The following is a 13780-nucleotide window of genomic DNA, read 5'->3' as shown; positions in this document are numbered from 1 at the left end:
GTCTGTTGGCTTCCCTCCAACACTCCACGACTACTCTTGTGTGCGATGGGCACTCCAGATGCCTCTTTCGGGAATACAAGAGATGTGCCCAGTGGCCCCTGGGCATAGCAGCGCTGTCTACTCTATACGCAGGTTGCGAACCCCAGTAGTACAGCTTAATATCTGGGATCGCTAATCCCCCATCGTACACCCCACGCTATACTTTGTTCAGCGCTATCCTGGGGGCGCCTCGCTGCCACAATAGTATTCAACCTCATTGGCACTGAGGCGTTCCAGCTGGGGCTCAAAGTTATTCCGCATAAATGCCTCACAATTCATTACAATGTATATAACCAAGTATTTAAACCCTTCTCCCACCACTGGGGCCTCACAACCCACAACCCGCTGGTAGCCTGGGGGGGTGGTCCCGTCAGTGGGAACACCACCGAATTAGACCAATTGATATTGTAGCCTGAATAGCTACCAAAGAGTTAAAAAATATGGAGTACCCTCGCTATTGAGTAGTATGGCCTTGCCAGGAATAGGAGAATGTCATCCGCGTACAGCGAAATTCATTCCTCCCATCCTCCTGGAGCCCCTATTTCCCAAATCATCAGATCCCTTCGGACCCAGTGTGCCAGTGGCTCCAGTGCGAGGGCAAACAACAATGGGGACAAAGGGCAACCCTGTCCGGTGCTTCTATTAGGCATGAAGCCTGATTGATACAGCTGTATCACCTACAAAATAATTGGGTATCAATCTATTAGCCAACGCTTTGGCCAACACCTTCGCCTCCACATTGATCAACGAGACTGGGCGATAGACGCACACTGGTCTGGTGGTTTCCCAGCCTTATGTACGACCGCTATTGTGGCCGCACCTTGGTCCAGCTGGAGCTGCCCTCACTCTCAGACCTCTACCAACATGTCCAGGAGTGGCTGTACAATTATGGAAGCCTGACTTTTATATATTTCCATTGGTAGGCCATTGAGCCCTGCTGCCTTCCCGGAGCTGAGGTGACTCAGGGCTCCTCCCAACTCTTTCTTCGCGAAGCCCTCATCCAGTGCGGCCCTTGCTTCATCAGATAACATGGGAAGGGAAAAGTCTCTTAAGAATTCCTTGCAATCGGTATCTGCTCTGTTATTGACAGACTCATATACCCTCTCAAAGTGTGCAGCAAAGACTTCTGCTATCTCTGAGCTTGTTGTCTGCAGTGTACCCTTCTTGTCCATCATACCCGTTACCCAGGAGCGTTCTCTATCCTGTTTCTCCAGCCACGACAGGAGTTTCAATGCCTTGTCCCCTATATTGTACACCCTATGTTGAGTCGCGAGGGCATACTCTCTCATTTCACCGTCTGCTAGCGCTCGTAATCCACGCTGCTTTAAAGCTAGTCTATGCTTGATTTCACTAGAGGTGTCGGTAGCTGCATCCCTTTCCAACTCGACTATCTCCAGCTCCAAAGATGTAATTTAAAGCACCTTTTTTGTGCCGATCAGAGCCTGTGCCTGCCCTCTCAGCACCGTATTATAGGCCTCCCATATTGTCATGTACGAGGCCACTGACCCTTTGTTTTCCTGAAAGTAGAGCGCAGGGCCTTCTCAGCGCCAGTCTCAAAGTTCCGGGTCTTGTAAACACCAGGGGTCAATCCTCAAATAGGCTGCCCTAGTCAGAAGCGGTCCCCGGAGTCCTCCCCTCTCCCAGAGCCATTTCGTGGCAACCTGCTGTACCTGTTCGACTGCGGTGGTTATGAGCACATACGCAAACATGCAAAACAACATTAAATACCATTCCCACCCCCCCAGTAATAAACATCCCACCTCCCAAATATACAGAGTGCCTGTCGCCCAATCATGGTTATAGTAAACAGTAAAAAGGAGCATAATGCCAGCCGCCAGCGTGAAGTGTAATCCAAGCATTGTAGGATACAAGTAAACCCTTAAAGAAAATCTCGGGAGTAAATTAGTCCTTGCATATGCATCCCCTGTTTTCAGGGTAAAGTCTTATAGTGCAACGCCACTAATGTCTCTGCAGCTCTTCATTTCGATGTGGAAACTTCAGCCACTCGCGTCACTGAGGAAACCTCCTCCCTCCCTATCAACCCAAGGCCCAAGAAAAGAAGCACTTAACGTCAATACTTTCAGGGGAATAGGCATCTCTTGGTCCAAATATTGTTCATCCATGCTGTTCAAGGCCCTCCGTTCCATGCTCCTGCTCACGGTTTTCAGACGTGCTATCAGTTCTGGGAGGCACACCAGTCTTCCCTCCCTTACGCTCAACTTTACGCCAGCCTTCCAGCCAGTTAGTTACCTCCATTGGTGAGTCAAAGTAATACGTTTTTCCCTCATCAATGATTTTGAGTTTCGCCGGGAAGAACATCATATATTTCACGTTGGCTTCACAGAGGGCCTGCTTGACAGCATCGAACGTTTGTCGCTGGCGCTGGACATGGAGCGTGAAGTCTGGGAAGAAACGGATGACCACATTTTCATGATGTAGATCTCCATGCGGACGTGCTGCCTGCAATACGGCGTCTCTGTCCCTGAAATTTAGTATCTGGGCTATGATCGTGCGCAAAGGCACTTCCGGGGGAGGTCAGCCCCCCAGCACTCGGTATGGCCTGCTCAATTGAAAAGAATGTGAAAATATGCTTGGGCTTCAACTTGTTGAGGCTTAAGTCTTCCAAGAAGAGGTCCATGGACGGACCTTCCGTTCTCTCCGATACTCCCACCACCCGGATGTTGTTCCGTCGGGCTCTCCCTTCCTGGTCTTCAAGTCGGGCAAACATATCGGATTGGTTCTTGGTGAGTCATGAAACCTGCTCCTCTAGGCGTTTGGTCTTGGACTGCCAGCCCCCAATGCCTGCCTCCCCTGCCGACACCCTCTCAGACATTTTCTTGAAGTCCACCCTGAGTAAGTTGACTTCTTCCGGGACGGAGTCAAGCTTGGGTTCCAAGGTCCCACGTAATTCAGTGATGGCCCTCAAAATGTCTTTCAGAGAGGGGTCTGGGGATTGTTCTTCCTGCTCCGATGGTGGGACCCCGCCTGTAGCTCCACACTCACGGCCCATGCGACAGTATATTTGTCTATTTGGTTGGCCTGCCCGGATCCCACCACCTTGTTGTGGCCCATGCTCACTGTGTATCAGAAGACACTGATTCGCATACACTTGTGGGCGAACACAGTCGTATGTGTCACTCCCAGTGATAGTTGTTGTCTGTCCCCAGCTCCACTACTCCTAGGCGCAAAAATGGCAGTACTGCACGTCCAAAATGCGACAACTTATACAGGTAGTTCAAGAGGGGGAAGTGCCCACTAACAATCTTCTAGACAGGAGTGCATTTCTTCACCTGTCACCAGTCCAGGCTCTGCCGGGGACATCCACTGTTCCCTCATTCTCAATGCTGTCGCCCAGTCCTCCCGGCTGCTGAACAGCTTCACACGCAGCTCCCTGGGCGGCTCACCCACGTATGCACAGGCAATGAGGCGGAGGGGAGGGCATGCAGCACAAGCTATCAATATTCCCCCAGCCCATGTAACAGCAGGTCCGGACCACCACGCTCCCGAATGTATGACGTTACAACACATACATTTACAATGCATGCACTTACAACGCAGTTTTTACATCGCAACATCCACTACAATGCATTCCATTACATCGCATGACACTACATTTCATTTTAAAAACTACCTTTACAATGCATTCCATTACATCGCATACTACCTTTACAACGCATACCATTACATTGCATATAAGGTAAGTAATGGATAGTATGGGGTAAAAATTACTATTCTAACTCCAGGGGTACAACAGTAGGGTAAGAGTTGGATAGTGTAGAGGTAAAAATGACTATTCTAACTCCAGGGGGTGCAACAGTAGGGTAAGTGTTGGATAGTGTAGAGGTTAAAAATTACTATTCTTACTCCGATGGTATGCGTTATAATGGTATGCGTTGTAATGCCTGCGCTTTAGTGACATGCTATGTAGAGTCATGCGTTGTAATGGTATACACTGTAATGCCTGCGTTGTAGTTTCATGCGTTGTAAAGGATGTTGTGATGTAAGGCTTGCGTTTTAAGTGTAGTGCGATGTAATGGTTGCGTTGTAAAGGTTGTTTCCTACGCTCCCTCACCGCTTCTGTCTACTGCTCAGTCAAGAAAGAGAGAGGTGCTGCTTCACTGGGACGGAGCGATACGCGTACATATTCTCACACGTGACGCCGTCTGTGAGTCTCACTTTCTGCTGCACACTCAGCAACCTCGTCTCCTACTTCCCAGAGGGGGCACCTCGCACGGATTAGGCCACAGCTTCACACGTCAGCCCAAACCACTGGCCGAGCGCCGGAAAACCTCCCGCAACAACCTTGTCTCTGGCTACGTGGGCTATGCCATCTTGATTCCGCCCACCGGCCCGTCTCAAAGCTCGGCTGCAGAGTCAACCAGAGACCCACGGGGGATGCGGTCATGTGTAAGGCTGCCGGTAACACTCCGATGGCTGATTCTACGGGATTTACTCCATTTACTTCAGATTTTGACAGATTTGGAAGGGTATTTGCACCACTAGTTAGCACAGCTCAATTACATGGTTGCCATCTTCTGCGGCCGCTAGCCACATCCACTCATCCTCAATATTCTTGACACCAAATTTTTTCCACACAATACTTTTCTTCTATATTGATTCCAAAAACCTCCTCACTCACTGATAAAGATGTGTGTAAGCTGTAGTGGTATTTCTGTGTGGTAGAACTGTTCTCTCACATATTGTAATGATTTGGGTTGAACATCAATTAGGAAATACCTAATAGCAAGTGTGTGTATATCGTCTGATCAAACTCAACTTCTCAGCCAGGTTTAGCACAATCGAGCACTTCATACACCTCGGTCATCTATGTGTGGCCACAAGGCTTAGGGATGCATTTACTTGGCTTAGTGCAGAGCTCCCAGGCTTCCCAGATCAATGCACGAGTAGCCCAAGCATGCCAGGCATTTCCTTTGAATTCTTGGACTTGCAGTTCTGGTTTTATAATGGATTATAATAACACAATAAGCACTGGAATACTGAGTATTTTTTTACCGCTATTGGGCATGTGGTCCTTCCTCATTGTATTGTTCCCAAGGAGATTTCTTTGAAAAATTTACATAAACTCTCACCTAAGCAGAAAAATAGTAGAAACAATTCTCACCCAAAGCTCCCCAAATCTGTGCCACTTACACCATGCTGGAAAAGCTTGTGAATGTAGAATATGTTTATGATCTCACTGGAATCTGATTCTAGTATCACACCTTAGTCTGCCGTTCACACTAAGAGGCCTATTTTGATGTCGGACGGACCTAAGTCCATCCGACATCGGGCAGAAGCTGTAACCGACCGACCTGCTGTCGTCGGTTACAGCCCTGCTAGTACGATGCGACTGAACAGGGTTCTGTCGCATTCATATACCTTACAATGCAAGCATGCTTTCCGACCGGAAAGCATGCTTGCAATGTAGAAAGCAGGGGTGCAATTCATCCCTGCACCCTGTGGCCGGCACCCCAAGGTGCCTGCCACCGGGTGCAGGGATCAACTGAGGGGCGGCCGCCATCCGGTGGCCTCACACCCATGGGGACCCTGCTGGGGTCCCCAGAGACAGATTCCGGCTGCCTTTTTGTGCCGGACAGACCGGCACGAAAAGGCAGTGAAAAGCTGCAATCGTACTCCCTCGGTCGTACAGAGGCGACCAGGGGAGTACTGGAGGATTTCCAGACTGTGGACAGGCTCTCTGAGCCTGTCGTCAGCAATCCGGAAATCTGAGTCGGATTCCTTTCCGACTGAGCCCATTGGAATGGAATCCGGCCGGCAGTGCCCGATTCGGTCGGAAGGGCTCCGAACATGGTTCCGAGCCCTTCCAGCCAAAATCAGAATCGGTCCCTTAGTGGAGCTTTTTTTTAAAAAGACAGTAAGACGTAGAAAACCATTAAAAACTACTTTTCAAGCACATGAGTAATAAATGGAGTGTCAAACAGCCGTACTTTACAAGTGGGTAGGTACAACTCATTCTGGGCAAAGTAAACAAGAGGTATTTAGTCCGCAGTGAGCAATCACTCTTTATTTATGTTGAATGTATGTACTTTCTCCTCCATAGATTACTAGAATTGGAGCAGATTTGTCCCTCTCTAGGTACATTTTTTTAAAAGTATATGAGCAATCACTCTTTATTTATGTTGAATATATGTACTTTCTCCTCCATAGATTACTAGAATTGGAGCAGATTTGTCCCTCTATAGGTACATTTTTTTTAAAAGTATATGAGTGTGTCCTGATTCTCTATGTCCCTTCCTCATCCCATGTCAGGATCTAAAAATATTAGAGGTGGGGCTACATCCTGAAGGATCCCTCCTGAAAAATGCCCAGGAAACTAGATAAATAGTTTAGGGCATGTGTAGATGACACTGAGATTATAGGTGTACATAACGTTTCCACACAAAGCCAGGTGACTTTTGACAGTGTTGTAGGAGGGTTATTATTACACTAAGATATTAACAACCTCACACATCTTTACTAGATCCTTAGGATTAAACCTCAAATATAGGCAATGCATTGACATGCACCAAAATCAATACAACAAATTGGCTAATGGACTACATTGTGTGATTGAACACCATCTCTTCTCCACAAGCTCTTTGTCAGCCCACCATGGACCAATGCATACCAGGTCATTGTGGGAAGGAAACCAATAAAGAAGCACATTACATGTTGCAGGTGAGGGTTTCTGCAGTTTTAATTTAAATCACCTTTGGGACAATACCATCAGCAAGGACTACATGAGCAGTATCAGAAAAAAAGATCTCAAAGCTTACCGTGCAGTAGCGGTCGGTGGTGGGGGTAGCTGCTGGGCGGTGACGTGGGGAGGGGGCGGGCAGGGTGGGGGGTAGTAAACTATGGATTACGGCCGATTACAGGTAAGTAAACATATAAATAAATAAAATGAATTTTGTTGTGTGCACTGCATCCCCAAATGCAATGCAGTGCGCGCAACGAAATTTGTTTTATTTATTTATATGTTTAGTTACCTGTAATCGGCCGTAATCCATAGTTTACTACACATTACCCACCCTGCCCCTCCCCCTCCCCACATCACCGTCCGGCAGCTACACCCACCACCGACCGCTACTGTTACCGTGTTGTTTTATTTGTCTTGGGAGGATCCACAAGGACTACTGTAAATTGCATCTTGTATCTTTTATGTGTGAATACTTTTAATATGTTACTAGCAGCCCGCCCCGACCTTGTCCGGGAGCAATCAGGCTTCCCCGACCCCCACCCGCCCCGACATAGCAGCCCGTCCCGAAATGAGTGTTAAACATGTGATTCCCATTATTTTAATCCCTCCAGTGTTTATAGGTCTTTTGGTTTCTTCGAATCTCACACAATGGGTGTTTCCAGTGTCACCACCCCGTACCACTCCATCTGCTGGTTAGCTGCTTACCAAGGTCTATTTACAGCTGTTGTTTGACTGTGGTCCGTTTTGGGGAGATCTCCTGCATATATGCTCCATAAAATACCACCTTGGCCCCAGTGCCGTCTTATCGGATCACACTGATATTTCTTGTTGAGAGCTAAAGGAACAGATGTGGGTAAAGGCGCAGCCCTAGGGCACCGGCCCGCCCCGGCCCCCGCCGCTCCTCACCACCTGTCCGCCGCTCCTCACCGCCTGTCTGCCGCTCCTCACCGCTCCTCCCCGCGCCATGTCCGCCGCTCCTCCTTGCGGTCCTGGACGCCGCTCCTCCCCGCGCTCCTGACGTCAGCACGCAGGTCGCGGCGGCGCTTCTTCCACAGGACTACTTTTTTTTCCGCTAAATTTTTTATATAACGTATATATTTTTTAACTTTATATAGCCTATGTCCATCTGCACACCCTGGCGATTACAACGATGTATCGGGTGTGTGGATTGGCGCTGTGGTTCCCGAGTTTACCCGCCTCAAAGGTTCAAAGTTCTTCCTTTATAATAGTAGTATAGATACAGGACTGCAAATCCCAATGAAAAACCCTGTCCTGGATAAGCTACTCATGCATGAAAATGTGAAACTTGAGAGCTGCATTAGTAAAGCACAATGCAACTTTCTTTTGCTCTAACTAACAGACAATTTGAGGGTGGCTTTTCATTATGAATATTAATTCAAGTCTACTTCCAGGAGGATGGCACAGTGAACTCTGTGCGTGCTCTCTGTTGGCAACACCGACTTAGCCCTCCATGGTTTTGAAGTGATTAAATTCAATGTTATAAATTGGGTAATAGCAACATCTGTTATTTAGGAAAAGTCAGGAGTGTGGTATTTAGCATTATTTAACAAGTTATTCATTATTGATAGCTGAGTAATTTTACATGAACTCAGAGCCCAAAGTAACCCAAAAAGAGAAATAGGTGTTGGTGTTGGATTACATTTGATTATTGGCTAAATAATGACATTGAGCTCTACATTAACCAATTATATTCGAACAATACATTAAATTATGTATGACTTGGCTTGGAAAATAACCTTGTGTTGGGTGTTGATAAGTACCAACATATCAATAATTCTTAAAAACTCAAAATTAGTTGTTGTTTCTCTTTACTGGCTTGGCTTGTGTCTTTCATAGACATCCATTCCAACTATACAAAATTACACTCCTTCTCCAACATTCTAATATATTTTGTTGAATGTCACCAGGATTGATTTACCTATGATCCTCTTTACCATTTAAATCATCCTCATCCAGGGGTGTAGCTCCGGGGTGTGGGTGGGGGTGCTGTTTGGGGTGTTACACCCACCAAATAAATCTATTATGTGGTAAATAGTGAGGTACATCTGCTTTCAATAGGGTATGGTGAGGTGTCTGTCAGACCAAGAATGTTTAAATACACACGGACAACAATGCACCCACTCTTTTACTCTATCTGTTCTGAAAGTCTTCAAATAGGTTGGTTATTGTACAAAATAGTGTGTATTCCCCCACTTAGTACCCCTACCAATCCGTGTTCCTCTAAATTTTCACTGCCCCTGAAGCCCCCCTCAGGCACCATGCTTGTTTTGTAATGTATTTGAACATGATATGCCAACGTGATTGTTCGGAAAATCTCACACTCACCACCCTCCCCCCATCTTACTGGCCAAGCTACTCCCCTGTCCTCATCTTTCACAAAATAGTCCACAACATGTATGTGTTTGATATGCAGATTCACCTAAAACTGCAGGATGGTGTAGACAACTCAAATCAACCACCCATCTGCCTAATACAAATGCTTTCAAGAGCTAGAATGTGTTCTGGGGTCCATTGGAGACCACAAGTGTGCCTTTCAACGGTTCATCCTCACTGGAGCAGCTGCTACACTCTATCTCAATCCATCCAAAAGATGCATAACCACGTAGAATGGGTCATTGTTGAAATGCTGTTTACACCACAGATCACTAATGCCCGCTGTCACCTACAACTGCGGTGGATCAACCTCCACTTGACCTTATTATTTGTTTTACAGTATGCGGGAAGGTGGGCAAAAAAGGCATGATTATTGTGCACAATTCAAACGAACATGCATCATACAGTGATTTCATCCAGCATCGTTATAGTCAAATATGTGATACAATGATGCAGTGCCTATATGGATTACAAGCACATTATAGAAATTTTACCTGGGGTCTATTTGAAAGTGCCGTCCACTGACTGAAACAAAGGGCCAGTCTCTAAAAAGTAAAAGCAAACAGTTAGACTCTATACATATTGATATATTCTTGCATTATAGTAAAATAAACTGGTAGCAAACGCTGTTGTACAGCTGTTTTGTGTTCATCATGACGGATTTATTCATATGAAAGTATACATTTTTGATATATTGTTCATATTTTCTCTGATTTAATTATAATTTGTGTTTTTCATCTGTACTCCATTCCCAAAAATGTTGTCCATGCAGCGTAATGCGAAGAATGACTGACTGGGAAATAAATTAAGATCAAAGAAGCAAAAGGGAAAAGATGGTGAGCTAAGCAAGGGGAAAATGGTTAATGGAAATGGAGAATTTAATAGACAGTACTTTAATATTTCAAGTAAAGGTTTGCAAAAATGGGCAAGCGTAGCTTTAAAAAAAACATAAAATTCTCCATGTTGGGAAGCAATTGCAGTCCAAGAGAAGGTTTTAGCAGATTCTGGAGACTGGAGCATCAGGAGGCGGTTTGCTTTCTCTTGCCTTTATGTGACGTTCACAATGATAGTCTTTTCTTTCTCTTTATGTTCAAACTTCCTTTAGGTTATATTCGGTATCCACCACTGGGGTTGCGTTCTGAATACAGGCTTGACTTTATTGAGAGTTATGTTTACTTTTACCCACTCATTGTTTTTGCTTCTAAAATAAGTGAAGGATTCATATTGACTGAAAATAGTATTCTTTGCTAAAAGACTATTTATTTACTACTCCAGCATTCTGAAAAAGCAGAAACGGTCCAACAGCTGTCTAGATACAGACCAGAACCTGAAAACTGTGTTACCGGAATCCAACTCTGCACTCTATATTAAGTATTTCTTAGCTCAAACCAATATGCACAGCACTCACCCAATCTGCTTTTCAGACCCTTGAAGCAGACAACTTACAAAATGCAAGGGGAGAGGTACACGCTGTGACACACCATCATACATTTTCTCCCAGATGCATCATGGTAAATGCAGTGCATGAGAACAATCACTTTATGATACTCACATAACACATGCAACAGCTGTAGGGCAACGTTTATGACTAGTTGGGTGCACAGATGTTTGGTACATTAGGCAAATTGTATTTTCCCATGGCAATGGTGAGTGCTATTGATGTATTTTTCTTCATAAAACTTAAAACGCCTAAGATGTAAAGCTAGTACATGGTGCAGAATTCAATTAAAATAGGTCCACATAATGTGAATTACAGACATCCAAACTAGACAGTTTATCAATGCTCTTGATTGTTTTTTTGGTATTTTGAAAAAGGTACTTACCTCTATCTTTGGAATATCTGGACCGTCCATTTGTTGGAGCAAAGGTTGAGGAAATCCTATTTTGAAGAAGTATAAACATGATTACTATGGTATTAGTCAAGAAATGAAGCACATGAAAATCTAATGATTTACTTGCAAGCGTGGTCAAGAAATATATTTTCTTTTTCAAAGTGTGACAAACAACTCAACTCTGGCATATATGAAATTGACAAAAGTAGGTATAGATTATATTATAGAATCACGGCATGTGTGGTATGGTCTATTTGGGACATTCAGGTTTGCCTGTGCACAAGACAGGTACATTGGCATATCATTAAGCCATAGGAGCTCCCGGCAACAAAAACATTCCTTGAACCTAGCACCTTTTGTTGAAAATAAACACAGAGCAGGTTATCCACCATGGTAAATATGCTTTGAATTGATGGGAAGCAAATTCATGCTGAAAGGATGATCCAATGGATGCACCAGGGAAATAGCCAGCAGCACACAACTAGTGTTCATGCCTCACCGGCTTGCTATCATACAACACTGTATTTAGACATGTATTAGGGAGTCAGTAATATCCACTACCTATTTACGGTGGCCCAGAAGATCTGAATCCTCATGCCTTTTTTGTCCCTGAAAACCATCTCACTCCACATTTTCAGAAACTGTTCCTGCCCACTGAAAATTGTTTTCCACAAACTAGGAACAAAGAGTAAGTACAGGCCCAAAAACCACTCAGTCATCTTAAGCCAATGAACAAACATCATCAATTTTATTTTGATTGTCAAACTGAACTTTAAAATGTCCCTGTTTTCTGAAATTACATTTTTTAGATTTCAGATGTGTTAGTGAAAAAGGTAGAAAGGGAGCTCTAAAGTGAGACTACACTGGCTAGAGATAAGTGGAGAGTTGAGAGTTGCGGTTGAAAACCTTGACACATGTAAACACATCATTCAGATAATTCAAAGCAGGTTTTCAATTGGTTAAAAGCAGATGCTTTTAATAGCCATCACCATGTCTGCAAATCTTCCTCCAGGTTCCGTTTAATCACACATTCATGATGCACATGAGTAATAGATCCTGTTCCAGATATATAGCATGGTCAGACAGAACTGGACTAATAATACGGACTGTGCTTCCTGGAAAAATATTAACATGTACAATGAAAGTTGACAAAAGGGAGTGTGTTTAGTGGATGTTGATTACAACTTCTAAATGATGTTCTTGAAACATTCACAAATCAAAGTATTTCAATCTTTAAAACTATATAGTTTTTAATCATTATCTAACAGTTTAAAATCCTTTTGAATACCACAATAACTCCTTCTAACCTAACATTTATTGAAGCCAGCACCTCTCCTAAATTATAAAACTTTTAAAAATATATATGTATTGTCTAAATATGTTTTCTTAGGTTCTAGCCCATTGTTCACCATCTCAACAGCTTGATAAACATCATACACCATGCCATCCAAATTCAAGGTCTGTAGAGGTGATATTCTTTCAAACAAGATAACTAAAACCAACAAGTAACCCATGACTCACTCAGTGATAGGTCACCCCGTCAATTTGGAAAGACATTCAGAAATGGTTGGATACTAGCCAAATGAAGGCTCCCCTAAATCCCATGTTGAACTGAAATGCTCCAGTAGTGTCAGATGATACTACGGTTTTATATTCCTTGTATGAATAACAGGAACTGTACCTTCTTTCACAGAACACACATTTTGTATCTTTAAGTAAAATCCATGCAGGTATCTTGGCAGAATATTGTGACCAAAAACTTTTTTGACAGTTAATATTGTGTCCTAAATTTTGTTTACAAAAAATATTGCTCCATTAGACCTAATAATAGAAACCGACACCCACTGGGGTGATGTTTTTGTACGATGTATGGTTGGATGTCGGATCTATAAAATTAAATCCAGAAAAACTCTAAATAAAATCCTGTTATCTCAATGTGCATTTAGAACCCAAGCCAGCACCATGAATAGTCACTATACACAAGGCGTGCCCATGCCTTTTTTTCACCATGCTTAAAAATAAGTCATATAGGTCTTCCTCCAAGATATTTACTCTCTTACTAATCCCTTTCTTGACTTTGAGAATTTTGGCACTTGATCAGATGTGGGGGCACGTTCTCAAGTAGCTCCAGGCCAGGGACCTGCCTCTTCTCTTCATTCAATCCGCTTTTGGATTTCTTATTATCTGCTTCAAAATTTCCACTCACCTCAGTTTTATTGTTCCTTGTTAATGTTTGTATCTACTCTTGGGTCGGCTTCACCCATAAACCTTTATTATTAAGATGATCCATTCTGGGATCTTTATAAAACAGCAGTGCCACTTGCATTTTGATAGTGTATATCTATATTATCACCTGATTACTCAATATGCGTTCAGAAAATGCTCCAAAATGCAGGTAGAGATAACATATGCAAGGGCAAAAATATACGTGTACTTATACTCATTACTATATATAGTAGAATTACTTAGTAATTTTTGCCTAACATTCCACAGTTAAGCTAAAGCTTTCAGGTTCATCTCATATTCACTCCATTCTACGTAATTCTTATTCGCTATATTCATTAAACAATTGCACACCAACACTCTGTTCCCACTTGTACTAGCCTTACGCTCTCAATGATTCATAAAAAAAACCTCTGAATTGCATCCAATGAAATTATGCTTACAGACTGTGTGCATAAAATACTGCCATGATTCAAACATTTACATAAAAACCCCACCCATCATCCAACTTATGTTATAAAAAGGAATAAACAAAAATTGACACACATTCAATACAGTAACATAAATACAATGTAATCAATGTGTTTGCCTT

The 13780-nt window shown here is 43.6% G+C and overlaps 1 protein-coding gene across 1 annotated transcript in view; it reads right to left on the bottom strand.

The window, feature by feature from the left end:
- Positions 1–13780, bottom strand: part of NMS (neuromedin S) — a 307847-nt gene that overhangs the window by 172668 nt on the left and 121399 nt on the right. The window contains exons 2-3 of the mRNA XM_078656141.1: positions 10957–11012; positions 9628–9678 (exon numbers count right to left, since the gene is read on the bottom strand). Of these exons, the coding sequence (XP_078512267.1) occupies positions 9628–9678; positions 10957–11012 (107 nt within the window). The remainder of the gene's footprint in view (positions 1–9627; positions 9679–10956; positions 11013–13780) is intronic.

This window comes from Lissotriton helveticus, chromosome 8 (assembly GCF_964261635.1).
Source record: "Lissotriton helveticus chromosome 8, aLisHel1.1, whole genome shotgun sequence".
Classification (NCBI taxonomy): Eukaryota; Metazoa; Chordata; class Amphibia; order Caudata; family Salamandridae; genus Lissotriton; species Lissotriton helveticus.
This window is presented reverse-complemented; position numbering and strand designations above follow the sequence as displayed.